The sequence below is a fragment of the Polyodon spathula genome, chromosome 3 (assembly GCF_017654505.1).
Source record: "Polyodon spathula isolate WHYD16114869_AA chromosome 3, ASM1765450v1, whole genome shotgun sequence".
Lineage (NCBI taxonomy): Eukaryota > Metazoa > Chordata > Actinopteri > Acipenseriformes > Polyodontidae > Polyodon > Polyodon spathula.
The window spans coordinates 58200373-58221909 of record NC_054536.1 but is presented as its reverse complement, the minus strand read 5'-3'; the positions used below and the strand labels follow the sequence as shown (position 1 = coordinate 58221909).

At 37.6% G+C, this 21537-nt stretch overlaps 3 protein-coding genes across 5 annotated transcripts in view; 1 reads left to right on the top strand and 2 right to left on the bottom strand.

The window, feature by feature from the left end:
- The window catches only part of LOC121313238 (sperm-associated antigen 1A-like), a 31263-nt gene extending 29494 nt beyond the window's left edge, over nucleotides 1-1769 (bottom strand). For both annotated transcript variants that reach the window (XM_041245567.1, XM_041245568.1), the window contains exons 1-2: nucleotides 1650-1769; nucleotides 1241-1357 (exon numbers count right to left, since the gene is read on the bottom strand). The gene's annotated coding sequence lies outside the window, so the exon portion shown is untranslated. The remainder of the gene's footprint in view (nucleotides 1-1240; nucleotides 1358-1649) is intronic.
- A 6036-nt stretch (nucleotides 1770-7805) lies between these two features.
- LOC121308470 (DNA-directed RNA polymerases I, II, and III subunit RPABC4) lies at nucleotides 7806-10459 on the bottom strand. Of its 2 annotated transcripts, none has more exons than XM_041240894.1 (4): nucleotides 10343-10459; nucleotides 9593-9669; nucleotides 8703-8795; nucleotides 7806-7994 (listed from the first exon to the last, which is right to left on the bottom strand). In XM_041240894.1, the coding sequence occupies exons 2-4, from the start codon at nucleotides 9651-9653 to the stop codon at nucleotides 7972-7974; spliced, it is 177 nt and encodes a 58-aa protein (XP_041096828.1). In that variant the 5' UTR covers nucleotides 9654-9669; nucleotides 10343-10459; the 3' UTR covers nucleotides 7806-7971. The 2 variants fall into 2 exon arrangements, with proteins under 2 accessions (XP_041096828.1, XP_041096836.1); XM_041240902.1 differs by having other exon boundaries at nucleotides 10372-10459.
- Nucleotides 10460-13291: 2832 nt separating this feature from the next.
- On the top strand, nucleotides 13292-16587 carry LOC121313235 (F-box only protein 43-like). The gene is made up of 4 exons (XM_041245566.1): nucleotides 13292-14817; nucleotides 15142-15244; nucleotides 15481-15672; nucleotides 16156-16587. Exons 1-4 carry the CDS (start codon nucleotides 13352-13354, stop codon nucleotides 16402-16404), a joined length of 2010 nt encoding a protein of 669 aa, XP_041101500.1. The 5' UTR covers nucleotides 13292-13351; the 3' UTR covers nucleotides 16405-16587.
- The last annotated feature ends 4950 nt before the right edge of the window (nucleotides 16588-21537 follow it).

The following is a 21537-nucleotide window of genomic DNA, read 5'->3' as shown; positions in this document are numbered from 1 at the left end:
CTAAAAGAGTTTCATATCAACCAGTCAGTGGAATTGGAGGCCTTCCATCCACCTCCTTTCCAGTCTGACAGGGAGAGAAAATTCAATTCGCTCTGCCCGGTTAGAGAACTGGTGTATTATGTTGACCGCACCCAGAGTTGCCAGCAATCAAAGCAATTGTTTATTTGCTTCAGGTCTAAGTTCCACGGACAACCCCTATTTAAACAGCAGCTGTCAAGGTGGATTGCACACACATTCAGGATTGCATACAATTTAGCCAACCTGCCCCCACCAAAAAAAAGTTACTGGTCACTCCACAAGAGGCCTTGCAACCTCCTGGGCGTTATTCCAGGATCATTTGTCGCAGACATTTGCAACACTGCCTCATACTTTTACCAGGTTCTACTGACTGAATGTTGTAGATCAGCAGAACCCTGATTTTGGGACCAATGTTAAGATCAGCCACTCATTCTGCTTTTTAACAAATTTTTATTATGTTTCGCTTTAAGTCCTGGGATAGTTAGCCATACACCCTTTTTGGACTTCTGGTGTTAAATGCTGATGTTACTCAGTGTAACCTTGCAGCATATACACTGCATGTGGACTATATGCCATGGATCCTTATCAGTCCTCAGCCAGAAATTTAAAGGCAGTTTTTCTTCCATTTTAGCACATCTGCCGGTGCTGCAAGTCCTTCACTTTCAAAAGTTTGGATACTCTATCCCATTAGGTAATGGTTACATTTCGTACTTGAAAGGGAATGTTAGGTTATTATCATAACCCTGGTTCCCTGCAATAGACATGTAACCATTACCCTTCAAGATCGATGCGTTCACTCCAACACAGCTCCAACACAAAATGGCACTGAGAATTACGCTTCACTCGTATTTATCTCCTGGTGGCGGCGACAATGTCTGACGCATACAGGGCTATTAAAGGATCAGCTTTGATAGAAGTGCTCAGGCAATTCAGGCTATAAGAGATATATCCCATTAGGTAATGATTACATTTCTATTTCATGGAACCAGGGTTACGATAATAACCTAATGTTATCATGTGTGTATAAGTTGCTAAACACCAATATGCATTCTTTCAATTGTTGACTGTTAAAGGATACATGCTACTGAGCTACTAAAGTAACAATATTTTTGTAAACATCCAAGGTACACAACCTATCACATGTTGTTACATTTTCATAGAATCCAGAGTAGATTTAGTTCTTTTTGTGTTCTACATAGTATAAATTCAGTCAGCATTTTACCTGCTTGGAGGCAACAAAGATGTTTGATCCACGCACAGGTGGCACATTTTCAGAGTTATCCAGGACTAATTGGTGTTTAAGTTCAGTTTCTCTTTGATTCATTTCTTTTGACAAGCTCTGTCAGAGATGATTAAACAAAATTATTAGAGATTATATACACTGAATTACATGATACACAACCCTAACTGTTGCAGACTACTTGTTGTTTGGCTAAAGTTTAAAGGGAAATCAATTTTAATTTAAAATGTATTAGTCCTTTTAATATATTTTACACAAAAACAGTTATATAATACTCTCTAATACATTTAGTATCCTATCTAATAACATTCCTGTAGATAAAATACAGGTAATCAGGTTATCTTATTTAGTGCAGCTGTACCACCATTTTCTTGCTCCTGCCATTGCATACCTTTAAATCGCTTTTCTTTCCACTCCTCCAAACTAAAACTAGCAGCAGTTCCTGGAGGCTTTTCCTTTCGAAGAGCTCTTCTTCTGGGATCGAAGCTTTCAATTTGATTTTCACAAAACTCAGTAAGATCAGGATTAATCCCCTCTTAACCAGACCTTAAATATAAAGAAATTTAACATCAAACTTAAGATTTCCTTTAAAACATAAAATATAGTTGTATTAGACACTTTACATGATTTATAAATATCTATATTTCTCTCTTTTTTTTTAATAAGCCAACCAAAAAGCTAATGACAATATTTAAATGTTATCAATGTGCATCACTTGACTTATACAAAAATCTCTTTCAATTTACCAGTTAAAATATCCTTTTTTTTTTTTTAAATGTTACTCTTCATATGGTGTACGTACGTCACAATCTTTCGATCAGATAAAGTATTTGTCCATGACAAAGATTAGCAGTAGCTCACCAACAGCGGCCACCCTTAATACAGTATTTACTTTTTCAGTTTGGACAGTGCATTTAAAACCCCCTCTGGACCATCTATGGAACCATCTATAAAAATCTTCCATGGTCACGAAACAAAGGTGATATGGGTGTTTACAGTCAATAAAATGTAGAGTTGCCCTGCCAAATTGTAAACAACCAAGTACTAAATTTACCTTAATACCATCAGTATCTTTTCCAAAATGTCGGACATCTGTGCACTTCGCAATAGAAATTCAACAGGATTTTTGCAACTTTTGGTTGTTCCAAGATCTGTAATAACTAACAAAAATTGCATGGCCCACAAAACACAAAGTATCTACTGTAATACTTCTGCTGAACAAGAAGCATAACATGTTACTTGCCAACATGGAACATTCAGTATGTGGCAAAACACTACATAAGGGTCAATTAAAATTTACTTTTTGCTGTAAGGGTTTAGGAAAATACAAATGCATACAGTGAGGAAAGTACATCATTGTAATTTTTATTCATCATAGATGATATGTAAGTTGATTAAAACAACATTTCCTTCACATTCGCTCTGTTTACTGCTTTAATTTGCTAACATTCTGCAATGATTGTTCTCACCTTGAATGTTACTATAAATAAATTAGGCCTATACTATGCTTTAAAATACAGTACATCACAGTTCATAAGACAAAATATATTAAATAATATATTTTGGGAAATATACTGGTTACAACATGTGTAGGCCCTACATTAAACGGGCTTAGATAAACTATAGCATTTTGCCTACAGTTTAGGTAATTGGTAATAATTAACTCTAACAACATGTAGCGCATATTATCAAATGTTTTGCTAAGATTAAGAAGCGAGCAGTCCAGGAACATTGTGGAATAGTCCAAGAAAGGGAGAATAATTAAAAAAAAAAAAAAAAAACTTCATAAACCAATACGGCACATTGTCATATTCCTTGAAAACATTTGAAGCTAATCTAAACTAAAACAGATAATACGGTTCAACAGTCCCTTAACTTCGAATCTGGAGCGTCATGAAAAGGAAAAAAGGCAATTCCTGAATGGAGTGAGCATAAAAAACAAGCACATTTTAAATAAATCAAATCTATTTAATAATACATTTTAATAATTATAATAAATAAATAAATATTTGACAGTAGTTAGGTGTTTATATAGGTTAAGGAATCGTTAATTTCTGGAAAATTGCCATTTTGCTTGGTTCTGCGGATTCAGAAAACAAAATTATTAACTTACCAAATTATTTTCTGAGGTAAGGTGCTGATATAAAGGATTAGACTGCTGTCCAAATTAATATACAAAACGGAATAAATGCTATTTATTAAAAAAAAAAAAGTAATTACTTTCTAACATCCAGCACTCGTTTACCGTTGGTGACACGACACCACTCTCGTGTTGCTGGGACTAAACTGGTGAAGTGTTACGTTTCCATGGGGACAGAAATAATTTACAGTCTTCTCCGGCATTTTCCATCCCAAATTTTGTTTACAGTCGTGCAGTAAACATCTACTGTGCTGTCAAATCAGTATACATATATGTATATATTAAGCGTTATATATATAAGCATATATATATATATATATATATATTATATATAGATTATATATATATATATATATATATTATATATATATATATATATATATAAAACCCCTATTTAATGATATGTCTTGCATAAAATAATTGCATTATAATTAACAAAAAGACACCGCTGTGTTCCCCAAACAAAGAACATGTGACGTATTTTCCAACAGAAGCGATGGGTTTAAAGGAACAGTGTAGTTTTGTAACACGGCTTTAGAAATAAAAATGGCACGTGTCTCATTAATACACATTTCTAGGCTTCATTGTGAGAATAATCAGTCATTAAATGATTTTTCTGTGGACACTCTTTCTGGCATTGTAAAAAAAAAAATGTGATAGTTCTTTGTAGTAGCCATAAAGGGCACAAGAACTGTAATTTTTAGCTGTAGACAGCAGAACTAAACGTATCCAAAATAAAGAGACCATTTAATTTGTCAAGCACCATGCAGAAGTAATGGCTATTAATGTTCTTCAACCTCATACCTTCAGATCAACATTGCATAAAAACCGAAATAATTTTAACAATATCTATGTTGGAAAATGTAACACTGAAACTTAAAAGTAATACCGATAAATAAAGTACATGATTGTAGAATTCAGTGTGCAAATGTGAGAGCAAGGGAACCAAAGGAACATTGATGCACAATACAGTGGTAACTGAATATGTTGCATACATTGAAAAACAAATATCTATATATATTGTAGCAAACTTCAGTTCCCGCAGGCAGGTGCTGTACATCACACAGGGCGAGGCAAACCACACACAGATGGAGGGCCGGCGCGAACCTGGGACCTCTCGCATTAAAGCATAGTGCTGATACTGCTGTACAAAAGAGCCGGCTCTGTGTGTGATTACGTCACTTACCAGCTCTGCTGCTGCCTTCCCCCATGCACGCTACACTCTCCCCTGCCAGCCTCAAGTCCGCTCTCGGACTTGCTCACCAGGCTACAGTCTGACGAGTGCATGCTGGGGTACCTGCATCCACTTCAGACACCAATGTAGCGAACCACAGGTGGAGATGTGACATGAACCCGGGACCTCCCACTCTAAAGCATAGCGCCAATACCGCTGTACAAAAGAGCCAGCTCCCTGCAGGAGTGTGTATCGGGCTTATGTCTTTTCGGACTGCATCACCTACCAGCCCTGACCACTACCCTTGTGAACACTACACTTTCCACTGCCAACCTCAAGTCCGCCCCAGACTTGCTCACCAGGCTACAGGCTTCCAAGTGCACAGCCTGGGTACTTCCATCCTGTGACTGACACCAATGTAACGTTACTGGGTTCCAGGATGAATGCTACATTGGTGTCAGAAAAAGTGGGATAGAGATGAGACGGTTCGAAAAGTTAGACCTGGTCTGGGGAGAAGACCTGGTTGTGGACGACAAGAGTGAGTTACGTGCTGAGATATACCGCTTTGCAGAGTCGAGATAAATGTGACGCCACAGCCAGACAGCTAGAGGGGAGCCAGTGTGGCAGCGCCATCTCCGGCCAGGAGCGATGGGGCCACCGAAGCTGAGGAGACGCCAAATGGGTGAAGAGGCCCAGCACCAAATTGAACAGTTTCTGAGGGCACTGAGGTGGTGGAGGCTCCCTACACGAGGCTAGGAATGGCCGAAAAGGAGGCATGGCCGGCAGCGACCACACGGTGAACCAGTGGTCAAAGGCCAAGAAGGTAGGCCAATTGATCGCTACGCTAGATGGAGAGGTGCAGAGCTGCATTTTATCTCTATCGACGGGGGAAAGAACCAACTACACCATGCTGGCAGGTGCAGTGGAATAACAATTTGTTCATGCTGCTTCCAGTTTCACACACGTGATGCGGCTGAAAGAGCAACAGAGAGACTGAGACGACCATGTGAATCATTGGGAGCACTGGGCAATGATACACTGACTGATACACTAACAACACACTGGCTAGACCGCTCTCCAGCCAATTCAATAACTTGCCAGTACCACCACCCATGTGCCGGTCCCACAGCCTCCTTCACTGTGGGCCGAAGTTATGGAGGACCTCCATCGATGCAGCATGGAGGGGCTCGACAGTAAGCAACACCACATACTGGGAAGGCTCCTGGGGGAGTATGAGGCCTGTTTTGCCCCGAAGTCCAAGGACTGCATGCGGACTGGGTTAGTCCAGCACCACATCACCACGGGAGATGCAGTGCCTGTGCTTTCCAGCTTCCGCTGGCCAAGAGGGAGGCCGCGGAGGGCATCATCCTGGAGATGGCCGCCGATGGGGTGATTGAGCTATCTGACAGCCCTTGGGCGGCTCCCATAGTGCTCACGCGAAGAAAGAAGGCAGCCTCCGGTTTTGTGTCGACTACCGCCGACTCAATGTGGTCACAAAGAAGGACGCCTACCTGCATCAATGAGGCCTTCATCAAACCACACCTTGCCGCAGTGGCTTCTCTACTTTAAGGAATGAGGGGCAAGTGGCCACTGGATTGTGGTGCTCCAGGGCTTTGACTTCCGGTTACAGCACCGGGCCGGCAGGCAGCATGGGAACGCTGACGACCTGACACGCGAGATTACTTAGTGCCGGTACTGCGAGTGCCTGGACCTGAGGGATGCGGGCCACAACGTGTGAGCGTGGTGAAGGGGTGCTGACAGAGCTCCACAGCGATCAGGGCTGCAATTTCGAGTTCAAGTGTACAAGTGGACATGCAACAACCCCCTCTACCCCCAGGGCGACTGGCTAGTTGAGCAGTTTAACCGCACCCTGGCCGTGTAACTGGCCATCTGGAGCGGCCAAGACCGATTGGACTGGGACCACCTCTTGCCCCTGGCTCTCTTCGCCTATCAATCAGCTCTCCAGGAGTCTATGCTGGCAGCTTTGATGTTCGGGAGGGAGCTGCATACCCCCATGGACCCACTCTTCAGCCGACTGCCTGGAGCGGAGAATGACCCTGCTCTGGCGGGCCCTGACTATGTGCACGACCTGCAAGACTGGCTTGGCCAGGCCCACCAATTTGCTCGGTAGCAGCTAACAGGTGCTGAACTAAGAAGCCAGCCGGCAATTAACAACCGGGAAACAATCGTGTGAAAGAAGTGTGTGTTTAGGGGAGAAAGGGAGAAAAAGGAGTAGGATAAGGAAAGACAACTAGGATTAATCATTTTTATTTTCGACTCCCAGTTTCCCTTCCCTTAACTTATGGTGTATTTAAAAGAACCCCCAGTACTGCTCCCCCCTAGAGAAACTTTACAGATTGAGACTGAAGGGCAGACTGCATAGCCTGTGTAGCAGCAAACAGTGAGCACTCACATTAACATTATTCTATTTTATCCACATATTCCTGAAGCAAAAAGCACCACATTAATATGCAAACAAAAAGTACATGATCAGTGTAAGACTATTAGAAAACACATTTTTTTCTTCAAATTTTTCAAATGACAGAAATAATGTACATTGCCAAAAAAATGTTGTTAGATTGAAAATAAATTCTAGTACCCACAACAAATCTCACTGATTTTAATAAAACTTAATGAATTAAATAATTCTGGATTTACTCTGGATTTAAAAATTCCTAGAGTGAAATAACTATGCTGCCTATGAATAGGTATGTATTTGGTAACACTTTAAAATAAGTGTCTGTTCATGATTATTTCATGTGTTTTAAGGGAAATGTTATTAACTCATGCTTAGAAGATTAATTTGCAATCAGGAGGAAATCATGTGATAGTTACATTGCAATTACAGGCACTTACTGTAATGCTGCAGACCTATCACAACTTGGAAAAGGCAGCAAGATATGACATTTTACACCAGAACTAACAAGCTAGCTATATAGTGAATGTTGTACATAATGTAACTGTATATCCTTGACAGTCCACATGATAATATTCATTCTGTTGGGTATATTGTTTTACATATGTCCTTTGAGTTACCTATTCTATACAACAGAGACATGTAGCCCATATTCAACTGTTTATGTGTGGCTGTTAAATGTGCTGACACTCAACTTTGTAATTTCTGGGATTTTTCAAGTTGAAGCAGATCTATAGTTGTTTGTGCAGAGTTCACGACAGTGATGCTAACTTCTTAAAAGATGCTATGCAATAATTACAGCACAAAACACAGTTTATACCACTCATGTTGGTTTTTTTATTACAAACTTAAGCAATCATTTACATTTTTCTTACGAAAAGCAACGATGCAACTGAACTATGTTCAAACTAAAATTTAATTAAACAGGAAAAGGTGAAAACAGGATTCATCTTCTATTAGAAGGAACCGTTAGACTTCAGAATTCAGCGAGCATCAAACACAACCACTGAATTACTGTGAGTTAAGGAATGAAAATTTTAAAAACAAATTTCACACATTTTACATGACCACTGGTCAAAAAACACTATTCACATTTCAAGAATAATATAGTTTTCTGTATGGATAAAAACATATTTTTATAATAGAACTGAAGATGGCTGCATCCATTTACACCCCAAGCGTCCTCTAGTTAGAATTATATAAGGCAACAATTGCTTTGGTCTTTAAGGTCCAGCAATTTAATATATAGTCATTTAGCAACAGACTGCTGTGCTATGCTGTATGTGGGAGCCTTTGTGACATCTGTTCAGGACAGTACCTGCACATTACTGTATATAGCAGTAAATACTGCCGTTGCTTCTGTGTTCACATCTTTGACAAAGAACAGTCTCTCATTATATGACTCTTGGATGGACTTGGTTACCCCAGCACTGAAGGATTGCATTATCTTTTAGTTTTTACTAAATGTCTTAGCCAATACCAGTCTGGTCTTTAAAGGGTATAACTGCAGTGCTTTTGGCACTTTACTTTCTGTAGATCACTAGCACTCTTCACTTTATGCCATGGGTTCTCCAGTTTGGCAGCCCCTTGGCTGTCATATCTTAAATTCACGCCCATCCCACTCCCCAAGAGGAAATGAGCTAATAATACTGATCAAAAGGACTAATGTGTCGTAAGAAGTGATTAATAATATAGCATGTGGTGCAAAGGATACGTCTTTTTGTTCTCTTCTTGTACATTATTCTGTAACCACATTCTCTGCATCGGATTGGATCTCTGGCTTTAATTTCATTTTCAGTGTGACATTCTGTCAACATAAAAACACAAAAACAGCAAAGAAAGTTAAGTCTAAACTGCTACAGTGCTGTTGAAGCTGCAGTGCCCCATAAGCACCTTCAATTTAACACTAAAATAATGTTGAGTTTTATGCAGCTATTGTTTACTATCAGTTTGCACTACTTAGAAATTGTATATATATATATATATATATATTATATATATATATATATATAATATTATATATCTATATATTAAGTATATATATATAGATTAACATTATACATATAATAATGTTCGTTTCGAGTAGAACGAACAATAACACGGGTTACTTGTCTGCTGTATTGTGCCTTTAAGAGCAAATACATGATTCAGAAATTACAATATGCACACTTAAAAAAAAACACATGCACACACACATTCTTAAACATTAATGACATTTTGAAACTTTGGTTTGGGAGGAAGTGCAGACCCCTACAATCAAAATTTAATTTGCACCAATCAGATATTATACATAAGCAAGTAACTCTACCACTGTGGTAGTTCCCATTCACTCCAATGATGCAAAAACTTATACACATTTTTAATTAATGGTGTGAATAAGAACCAACTATTATGGGGGTGTTTGTGGCATCTAATGTTTTTGCGGTCATCATGATGCCTAATAATTATTACAAGTTATTTATATTTTACATTTTTGTTCTGGGGGGTTTGTCCTAAATATCTGAAACAATTTTTGGTTTGTACATCTTATAGTTCTGTAACAAGGCAAATGCATTTATCATAACATGTCGTGTACATTTCTGTAATTACTAAAGAAATCATTACCTCCACAAATGTAGATCATAGGTTGCTGTTTGGGTGGCTGCACGTCTTTCTGTGGATCCATCTCTACAGTCCTAAAACTGACACATTAAGCACCGACATTGCATAAAATGCAAGATTACGAAATCCCTGCTGGTGGCAATGCAATATATTTTGAAGACAAATGCTACTCCAATCTAATCACGTGCATAGTAGTACCGTTTGTAGGCAGTTAAGGGTTTTTACCCCTTTGTTAGCAAACATTTATTTAAAAAAAGAGAGAAGGCCTCACCAAAAAAAACAAGTACTCTATTGGTACGAGTACCACCATATTTTACTGGTGTTTGTCAGATACTGTGTTGTTGAATTTTGTGCCATAAACTGAAAAGCGAAACACAATTCTACAAGACCGGGCAATGTAAAACATCCGCGTTATTTGAACAATACAACATTATTACAGTAAGTTCCTGGCAGTTACACGGACCAGCAGCACAGTCGTTCGTTGATTCATAAATCTGCTACACTGTGGTTCAGTGGAAAGGAGAACACACAGACTGGTCTCGAATAGGGTTACTGCCTACATGATAACTTTCTTATTCAATGTACTTTTGAGCACAGTATGTGTTTGTACTGTAAGTCTGTATGCACAGATTCACACGTTGTAAACAAGAGGTCGAGTGACGGGGCTATCACATTACCAACACTCTTTGTTTTACGAAATTAATTTTAAAGCCGTATTGTCATATAAACCATAGTTTAGTTATTTATACTCACACAGCAACCAACGAAGTAAACTCACTTACAGCCCGTGATCAGAAGACTGCAGCACTAACAGTGACACAGTTCAACATGTATGCATGAAATGCAACACATGCAGTGATTGGTTCAGTGATCTTCCGCAGTATGATCTGTTTTTAATCTAGTATTATATTTTTTTTACTGCCACCTATTGGATAGGCGTACTAATAACCAAGGATTTTATACACGACCAAAGCCATAAAATATACTGACATCGGGACCGCTCTACGTGTCTAACACATTTTTTTTTTTTTTTTTTAAACTAAGGTGGTGTTAGGGGGTGGCTACTTCAGACCGTTTTTTTTCCCCTGAATGTTACCAGCATAAGAAATACAGTATGTCAGTTATATATATATATATAAGGACAGAGTAGATAATTGACCTTATTGACAACTTGAAATTGATTTGTCGGCTGCTGGTTTTGATGTGCTTTTTCTTACAGTTTGTTTGACGACTAACACCATCTGCCTTCTGATAGAGTAGATTGCAGACCACCTGAAATGTCATATTAAAACCTACGGATTAGTAATAATTTTATTTTTTACAAATTACAATCTTTGTAATTTTTACATTTAAATAAATACCAGTAGTCGCGCTGACAAGTACATTCGCTTGCCTGTAAACATTCCAATCCTGAAATAAGTGATGCGCCTATTTTCGTGATGGAACGGTATAAAGAAAAATGTCGCAAACACTTCCAGCCAATCGGGAGACCGGTCACGATATTTGAAAGTACTCGTGGGTAAAATTTAGACAGGAAGGTTTTATTGTCGTGCATGTTTTAATACGTCTATTTAATTTAAATCTTCCAGATTTCTCAAAGCCGCGTAAGTAAAACATTACTATAAATATGTTTACCTTTGAATTAAAACACATCTGTATTTATTTATTTTTAAGTGTCTTTTGTGGCAGATAAGTTTATACGCTATATAGGGCAATTTGCTTTGCTAAATCAATCCAAAACGAAATTAGAATGTCACTCAATATGTATCTATATAAACTGCATTGCTCTAGCCTAATTCACTTCCATTTGTATAATTAATTATATATGTGTGTGTGTATGTATATATATATATATATATATATATATATATATATATATATATATATATAAATTACCGCCGAGGCTCAAGACTTTTACAAATTCCAATTTACAAATTTTATAGTCAAACTAATATTGTTAATGTAGTTCATGACTAGAACAAATTAATTTAATCCCCTTTACGTTCAACAAATTTATTTTTATGAAAATGTATAAACCATGTGATACTATAAATGTATAAATAGGCCATACTTTTAAAATTCTCTACAACATTAAACATAACCGTGTTACCCTGTTTTGCAACGTGTTGCTCTAATTGGAGTTAGTAAACCACTTTTCACCAGCCAGTGTTCTCTATTTTCTTGGTAAATGTAACTTAGATTGACTGCATTGAAAACAACTGTCGCCTCCAGAATTTAAAACCACACAGTAAACATAAAAAACGTAATCCGTTTGCAGTAGCTGTAAATTGTCTAACAAACTAATACTTAACTCTTTCCAATGTTCTGTATTTATTTCTATTACACGGTACGTAGTACACTGCAGTTGCTCCAGAATCGCCACGATTTACATTTAATTCGTTAGAAAAACAAAATGTGTGTGTGTCATATATATATATATATATATATATATATATATATATATATATATATATATATATATATATATACACACACACACACACACACACACGCACGTTTTTGCTTATTTAAAAATAGCAAGGACTAGTTTAACTCCCCACATTCGTATCTGTTTTGTGACCATGTCTCTCACGCTCCAGTATGGCAACAGTACTAGAAAGAGCAGCGAAGTGCAGGGAAACCCCTGGCGGTCATACTGACGATTTTAAGCGAGCGAATGGAAATAGCTCGGGTTTCTCAAGGCGCAAATTTCAAAAGTATACGAGGGAAGGAATCAACTGAAGACTCGGCACGCGTCCCCTCAGTACATCAACAAAACCATAGCAATGGCAACCCGATTGGACGTTGCCATAGCCCTGTTGAAAGCAGCATCCCTGAATCCAAGCCCATGTTTAACTGACTTGTCTTTTGGTCTAATATTTAACTAGACATCCAGGAGTGAAGGGAAAACGTTAATCTTGGTAGCTTTACCTGAATTAAACGGAAGGAAATACGAAAACATATGGTTTGCTTCGTTTTCACAAAACTAATACTGGGTTAGGTAGGTATTTTTTTTAATAGCTTCGATATAACCGTTTTTATTATTTACTTTTAAAACGGTATTTCATTACATAGTTGAGTTTTAAATTTGTGTTTTCTCATATGTATTAAATATATGGCGCAGGATCAGCAAGTGGTCGCAACTGATCCAAAGCAATCCATTTATTTTGGATACAAAAGCTATATTCAAAATTTCAAAAATAAATTTAATTGAAGAATTGTGCTGGATCTATAAATGCAAAAACAAAGTGACACATAATATGAAAAGCAATGTATGTTCAGTACTTGTCACGAATTGCTAAACACTACTGTAAGCCTATAACATGAACCAAGATTGTCAAGTAACAGTTGTTAAAGTAATGGAGTAATCCATTGGCCTACAGAAGGGATGGCACATTACTGTTTGATCCTGTGCACATTTCTGGGGTGTTTTTATATTTATAATATATATGGATGGGAGGGGTTATTAACATTTCTTTAGCCAAATAATTCACACTTAATTAGTAGATATACTGCCCATCAGATATAACTAATCGTTTGGGGTATAGGATAGGAATGTCACTGTTTTAGGCTTTGCAGCTGAATTGTCTATCAAAGGTGATCATGCAGAACGCCACTAATTTTAATGTGTTTAATCCTCTTTGCAGTATTACACTTGACCGTGTAATTTTATGTTGAATGTTTTTGTTTTTTCAGTGGATCTTCACAGAAGGTGCCTGAAGTCCTATTGACTTGTTGTATTGCAGCTGGTTTTGAGCAAGCATGGAAGCAAGTTTCAGGTCTGAGATCTTGTATCCAGACTTCAAAGAAAGATATTCCACATCTTCTCTAGACAGTGGCTTCAGTGACTCATTTCACACCTCAACCTATGAGGCAGATGAAACCAAAGATGCCAAACAAAAACCTGTTGCTGAATGCCAAACATGTATAGAGCAATCAACTGGAAGCCTTCTGGCAAAAATTTCTCCTGTTTACTCTTCCAGGACAAAGAATGAATTTCGGCGCTCCCCGCTTTGCTGCTCAGAACAAGACAAAAAAGGAAAAAATGTTTCGGCTAGTTTCTATGAAACTCCAAGACCATCCAAAAAAGATTCCTCATTGCGAAGGCGTCTGCTTATGTCAAAAGCTGCCACAGGAGGGAGTACAGATAATCTTAAAGCATGTGTTGCTAGCCGGTTGTCTTTCAACACTTCCAGTTTTAAGGAGAGTGGTTCAAATGAAGTTATAGAATTCACAGAAAATGAGCATTTTGAAGCTTTAGCCACTAGTACATTAAAAACAGAAGAACATGTTTCTTCGTGCAGAAAAAAAAGGTTCTTATTCTCCCAGATGAGAACATCAACTGTTGAAGAGCCAAAAAGTGCAGCCAACCAATCACCGGTACCAGAATGTATTACACCTGTGCAGTTTGGAACACAGAATGAACTTGATGAAAGCATCATTTCTTGTTTTACTCATGAACACCTTAGCCAAGAGTTACTGATGACCCCTCAGTCCAACAAGTTTTCCAAGCCCATTCAAGACAAATTTATAACTCCAGTAAGCAACCTTGCAACAAAGTTTCAATTGAACTTGTTGGTCCTGAGTACACCACCTGTGATACCAGTTGTTAAGTTGGACACCTCCATACCAGAAGACAGTGGCTTCAAGTCGCTCGATTTGGATAAATCGGAGTATTCCATTCATGAGCATGATGGTTCTTTCCAGGAACTGCTGCCACAGAAATGCATGGAAACCCCCAAAGTGTTGGAAGCTAAAAGAAGGGCCTGGCTAGAACGGCTCCGGAGATTGTCCACACTTAGGGAAGGGGGATCTCAGTCAGAGGAACAGGTGGATTCTAATACATCTATTACAAAAGGCTTGAAATCCCCGGGCAATGTGAAAAAGGAACCCTTTGCTGAGGAAGATGATGAATTGTTTAATGAAACCACCCCTTGCAATAAGAGTGTTTTAAGACTTGAGGACCTAACAAGAACCCCTGCTTTACAGGCGGTGCATGCAATGTGCCTTCGAAGTGCCAGGAAAGCGCCTCGGCACACCACTGTGGAGGACTTGCTCGGCCTGTCTCAGGGGTCCAAGCCATTTGAAACTACAATGCCTCTGGCGGGGCTTATTGGCAGAAATATGGGGCTAAGAGAACTTGACATCCTAGCAGAACTGAAACACAGGCACTTGAGACATGTGTTGGCTTTGATCTTAAATTGTCTTTCTCCCGAGGACATTTACAGGTATATATATATATATATGTATATACAACCAAATTCACATTTTATTACAAACTGATCACAACTTTTAATTCCATTTAACCCATTCAGTGCAATTGTCCTCATTTGAGGACAGGCTACTTTTTTGTATTTTTGGAGCATTTAATTGGCATCTACCTTTTATTTTGTTTCTTTAACTATATTGTTATAGTAACTTACTCTAATGTCACAATGCAAAAGTTACAACTAAATGTAATGTATCAAATAACATAAATACAGCTTTGCGTTCTGATTCCCCCCCCCCCCATCAAAGAAAGGTATTTTCAATTTAATATTTTTCCCTAACAGATTTGGACAGGTATCTGAAGTCTGGAATGAAATAGTTTTGCAAGACAAGATGAAGAATCGAATTAGAAGATCCTACATGAAACAGTTAAAGGCTGTTGCTGAGGTATCGCAGTAAAACCTGTTTAATCGAGGTGCAAAAGAAAGTTGTCCTACATTACATTTCTATATTCCGAACAAAAAGCAATTTGTTTGTATTGCTAAGGTCATGGAATAACAGGAGAATGTGATTGTGTGTTTGAAGTTTTTGATGTACTTTAATTTCTCCTCTTTAGATCTTGTCTTTTTGTAATGTAATTATGGTGATAGTTAATTAATTTTGTTCCATATGTGCTGTTGCAGCAAGGGAGCCAGAATTGTGTTCCAGATGCAGAAACCAGACTAAATCTCTTACGCCGATCTGCTCTGAAGTCTGTCCAGGCTCAGGCAACGGTCTTGGGTACTCCCACTCCAGGCTCTAATGGACTCCCTTTTACACCTGTTGGAGGCAGCAATGGAAAGCAGTTGTCAAGTAAACGTGATGCATATTTAAAGGTGAGCAAACTTTCATGTAAAGACAATGCTGGGACTAAATTGGGGACATTGTGCTAATTTGTGGAGATAATTTTAGCTGTCCCCATTTTGCAAGAACATGGTCATTGGATGATTTAACAGCAAGAGAAACCTAGACTATATTCCAGTGATAAATATATTTCAATAAATTAAACTGTCTCAGGATTTGAATGAAGGATGCTTGATTGCTAAGTACAGTTATGCCCTGGCATAGCAGATTGAGGGTAATCAGCCAGTATTTTCCCCCTCAGTTACCATTAAATATTTTAGTAAATAAAAATTAATGAGCAATTCTCTTAAATGGTCATTGTTAGGAACTTGGCAAAAGGTGACTGCAGTACATTTGAATGAAAACATGTTTCTGCTGTTAAAGGGCTCATTCGTATTATAACCTTTACTTTTGTGCAAAGTATTTACACTGACATCTGAATTCTATTTACAAAGTGCTTCAAATTTATTTCTTAGATCGCCAAAACCCTCTTCAATGATGAGTCATTAAGGCCTTGTCCTAGGTGCCAGTGTCCTGCCAGGTGTCATCCAGTTAAGAAGCAAGGCATATGCAGTCGTGAAGAGTGTGCATTTGATTTTTGCACATATTGCTTCTGTGCATTCCATGGGTCCAAGGAATGCTGCAGCCCGTCTACTAAACGTCATACCAAAAATGAGCTGCTTCCTGGAAGCGCCAAGAGCAAGCGCAACTTAAAAAGACTGTGATGCTTTGTATATAGTACCTGTAGGTATAGAAATATTTAAGTTTTTGAAATGTTGTATTAATTATGCATCTGTAAATTTGCGATAGAACCTCCCAATCAGTGATCTTAACTTTGCTGCACTTTTAAATACTTCCTTTTGTATATACTTTTAACTTCGTTCTTGTATAGTGATGGTTTTGTTAAATCTGTGTTTTTTAAATAGTTTCCAATTTTAATAAATGGTGAATTTTGTATGACTGCAATACATTTGATTGAAAACCTATTTTGGTCAACATTAAATGAGGATAGAGCCCTTCTAATAACCAGTTTCCTCTTTGAGAGTAATCTTAATTCACCTACTGAGTCTGCAATGGCATTTGTCGGTGCTATCAAAGGTGACAATCTGACTGCTTTGTTCTCCAATTGCAGTATGTGCTTCGGTCTATCAAAATCTATTTAAATTCTTGCCACCAGATGGCAGATTACTGTCAAGAGTTTAAAGTGCATTTGTTTTGCATTTCTGCTTACTAAAGCAGAAAGCATTTTTTTCTGCTAACCAGCTGGACAGAATAAAACATTGATTTGTTTTAACATAACCAAATTGGAGCTGAAACTCGGAACCAGGACACCAAAATACAGTTAACATTTTATTTATTATTTTAGTAATGTTATTACTAGAAAGTGATAACTGAAATGTTCTTTTGTTTCAAATACAATTTCTATTTTCCTTTTAAAATGCACTGACTGTTGCTGTTAGTCTTGTCTTCAGACATCTTTTTTATGATGCACTTTTGTTTTTTAAGTAAGATTTAGAAAACATGACTGTCACATGATCAAATCTCATTCCTGATTTATTTCTATTTATTTATTTATTTTTTGTCTTACAAATCCAAACAGGGTTATCATCATAGAACATGTCTTACAATATACCTGGTACCACAATGTTCTAATGAAATCATGGTAGATCCCAGGAATGTAGGACAACATCCTTGTGGCTTGTGTAGTCTAACAAAAGAAAAGCCTTTTTGTTTATTTCTAGTTTTGACATTCAGTTCACACTCACTTTTGAAATGTACTGACTGAGTAGGTGTGCTATGGACAAGGCTAGTTACACCTGATAAGTCCACAACATACTGTAACCTAGGATGGTTTGTAACCACCCACCCTCACCCTTGTGTTTTATGTCTTGGGATCAGGGTAAAGCTTTTTATGCTCCCTGCTTCCTTGGATTATTTTGACATGTTACTGTTATCTATTGTATAGTGCAATTTTTTGGAACTTCTCAATATAAGCATCCAGTAAGAGTAATTACAATCACCACTAATATGCATGTGTCAATTTTACAAGAACTGGAAATTCGTTTCCTTATTCCTTCAATATTAATAATTGTATATATGATATAATCAATGAATTTTATATAGTGCTTTTTATACAGAAGTATCGTAAAGGACTGTATAGTGCATAGCAGAAAAAAGAAATACATTTCTATAGCATATCACACATACAATTGCCACAGTCAGACAATTTAAATAACAGTATACACAATACAAAAGCAGCAATTTTACATTAAAGTTACATTAAAACCCACGAAGATAAGAGCCATTTTACAAAAATGCGTTTTTAGTTTTGACTTGAAAACTAACGGTCCCAGCTTCCCTGGCAAACAAAGGCAGAGCATTCTATAATTTCGGAACTCTACAAGAAAAAACCCTACCTCCCGTGTTGCTTTTGTTGCCCCTAGAATGACCAGCAGCCCTGCATCTTGTGATCTCAGTGTGGTTTGGAAGATAGTGTCAGTAAATCACTGCAAATAACTAGGTGCTAATCCAAGATGCACTTGCATCATCTTAAACTCAGCCTCTCCAAATCAGACCTCCTTTTCTTCCCTCCCTCTTCCATTGCTAATCTCTAGCTCTATTTTTCTTGAATCCACCACCCTCTCCCTCCTCATCCACCAAGAACCTCTGTGTCAGCCTCGACCCCTCCCTCTCCTACTCTCATCTCTACTCTGGTGCGCTCCTGTCGCTTCTTCCTCAGCAACATACATAGAATTCGTCCCTTCCTCACAGACTACTCCACACATTGCAATTCAGTAAATAGCAAAGTATAAACATGGGAAAAACATGGCAAAAGTGCAAAAATAACATGAACATTTACCGTGGTAAACTTTTATAAGGGTAGTATCACTTGCTTGAACTGATTTCATGGCCTCATGACTTCATCATGCAAATATGTCATGTTACAACTCATTTTTATTGTAATACTGCTATAACATCAAGGTATTATATTAATGCATTCATTACTCTCACTAGATGACTAACCATTTCAATCCTGAGATGGTTTGTTGAAAGGGATGGTCATCCAATACCAAAGCAATACCACTTTGGATTTATAATTCACCAGAGCACAGAAGTCAAGTAAGGTTAGGCCTGGTCAATACTTGAATTGAAGTGTAGGTGGATAATTCTACCAAAGCTCTTAAACAGCGTTCAGGGGTTGCATTCATGACTCAGATTAAAACTCAGTTTCCTGGTATCAAGTCTTGGGTTTCAGAACTGTTGAAGTATATTATTAAAAAATACCAGGTGTTTGAACAATCAGGCCTTTGGTAAATCTGCTCTTAACTTATAGCTCTTATCACAGTATGAATAAGTCACTCCTGAATCTGTAGGTTTACTTATAAGAGTTATTAGGGAAGTTCTGAATCCCAGGACCAAGTACAGGGCTAGTGTTAGTTTCAAGCCATGTTTACTGTTTTCAATAGAAACATAATGAGAAGATTGAGTATGTGGTGCATTAGACATTAAAATGATGTAGTCTGGTAACAGAGTTTGGGGCATTGCAAAAACTGTATTACTTGTTTGTTAAAATCTTTCCATAGACCTTTTCAGAACCAGAAGATTTAACCAGGACATTTTTTAAGCAGTCAGTGAATCTCTGACCAATCAGATGAAAGTACTATGTGTGCATAAACCAAAGAACCCTGTCTATGATGTCACAAGAAGGACTGCTGATCATTCCCCTCCATTCAAACCACCTCAACCACCAAAGATCTTAATATTGACAACAGCTACAGTGTGATGGTAAGATATATTATTATTATTATTATTACAACTTTTGGAATAGAAGTTCTGACCTATAGAGGTGTGTTTAGAAAATGGGTTGAAATTGTAATGATGCACGAACGATATGTTTTAAACAGTATGATTATTCTGCTTTGTATGGTGAAAATGAGGTTTGCATATTATCTAGTGAACAATGTATACTTTAGAATATGTTAAAAACAAAACTGGAGGTACTTGAATTATACAAATCAACATAAACTATAATAAAAGTGAAACAGAACTAAACATACTAGTTTTGAGAGTGCTGTGTGTTTTATGGGTAGTCCTTTTTGTATTTTATTACCAGTCTTAGGTTTGTGATTTTTAACTGAATATTGTATATAAATTAACAAGATGATCACAGTCCCAGCCTGGCTGAGGACTGTTTAACTGATTCAAGAGGGAGGTTATTTGGGCTATTTTGGGTATTCCTGGTGACCTGAGGTGTGTGCCGAGTGCTGCTACCTGCGTACAATAGAGCGGTTGGTGGCGATTGTCTCTGGAATCTTTCTTATTTTGTTTCGATGTTTGATCGAACTGAACACAACTCTTTGAACAGTGCTATCATACCAGCGCGTATTTGTAACAATCTATTCTAGTGTTTTTATTTTCCACCTTTTTTCTTCTTCACGCCCCCTCTCTATTTTTTTTAACATTGTTAGTATCCACTGATTCCCCCATTTCCTCAGACTTCAACTGATTATAGAACAGCATTTTAAGAAGTGAAACTATGTCTCCATTTCTCAAAATGATAATGATAAAAAAATGTGCCTATATATAGCTGTACAGTTACAAAAGATGTATATAGCTGTACAGTTATAAAAGATGTATGTTTCTTATTTTGCTTAAACCCATTATATATATATATATATATATATATATATATATATATATATATATATATATATATATATATATATATAGGGTAGGGAAGATCATGGACATTTTAAAGAGTTTACAGTGTTTGTATCGCAGTTCCAACTAGACTAAGGAGCGCACATACAGTACTAATGAAAGGTTTAAGTTACTGTTATACTAAACAGCCACTAGAGGGCAGTGTGGGTGCTCTAATAAAGGGTTCTTCAGTAGATATTCAGTGTGGTGTGCAGTCATGACAATACATGGCACCAGAGTGAAACCGAGTTGCAAAAACTGATGCAATTTTTCAGTCGAATGACTTAAAGTTGACAGGAAATGTGTATGAAAACTGGAAAGCTTCAAGCTTTATGTTTTAGCAATCGGAGCGGAAGAAAAAAACGACCGACAAAAGATTGCTCTACTAATGGTGGCAGGCTGCGGAGCCTTAGAAGTCTGCAACACTGTCACGTTCACGGAACAAAAAAAGGATAAGTACGACACTGTGATGGAAAAGTTTGAAGCATATTGCACACCGCAGAAAAAAGAAACCTACGTTACAAAAAGAGATAGAATCAATTGAACTGTGTTACAGACTTGTGCCTGAAAAGTGAGACTTGCAATTTTGGGCCTCTATTTGATTCTGTGTCAAGAGATCAGATTGTGATTGGAATACAGGACAACAAAAAGTCAGAGTACGTCTTCTTAGAGAGGGAGATTTGACTACGACAAGCTATATATATCTGCCAAACATCAGAGATGGAAAGAATTCACATGAAATCTTTTGAAAATGAACATGAAGCAGTGGTAGATGCTGTGTGTAAAGCCTTAGGCCAAAATAAAGTGTATACAAGTAAAATTAAAGCTAGCACATCAAAATAAACATATACACGTGGAAGGTGTGGACATAAACACTAACCTAAAAAGTGTCCAGCTTTTGGAAGAATGTGCTGAAAATGCAGGGGCAGTCCCACTCTGATAAATACTGTTTATACTGAAAAAGAAAAGTGCAGCTAGTTCAGCACAAGGAGGGAGCACATGGCGACTCAAGTGAGGATGAGGATGATATGTCGATCGGGGAACAAAGAATGAATGGATTGCACCCCTGGAAATGAATGGACCTATAATACCACTGAAAATGGACACAGGAGTGCAAGTGAACATTCAGCCAATGACAAGCTTTTAGCAATTAAAGC

Coding starts and splice junctions, on each gene's coding strand:
- LOC121308470 (XM_041240894.1), bottom strand. CDS start 9,653: ATGGATCCACAGAAAGACGTGCAGCCACCCAAACAGCAACCTATGATC. Junction 8,796..9,592: donor TATGATCTACATTTGTGGAG/GTAATGATTTCT, acceptor TTATGTTGACAG/AATGTCACACTGAAAATGAA. Junction 7,995..8,702: donor CAAGAAGAGAACAAAAAGAC/GTATCCTTTGCA, acceptor ACAGTAATTCAG/TGGTTGTGTTTGATGCTCGC.
- LOC121313235 (XM_041245566.1), top strand. CDS start 13,352: ATGGAAGCAAGTTTCAGGTCTGAGATCTTGTATCCAGACTTCAAAGAA. Junction 15,245..15,480: donor AGTTAAAGGCTGTTGCTGAG/GTATCGCAGTAA, acceptor GTGCTGTTGCAG/CAAGGGAGCCAGAATTGTGT. Junction 15,673..16,155: donor AACGTGATGCATATTTAAAG/GTGAGCAAACTT, acceptor TTTATTTCTTAG/ATCGCCAAAACCCTCTTCAA.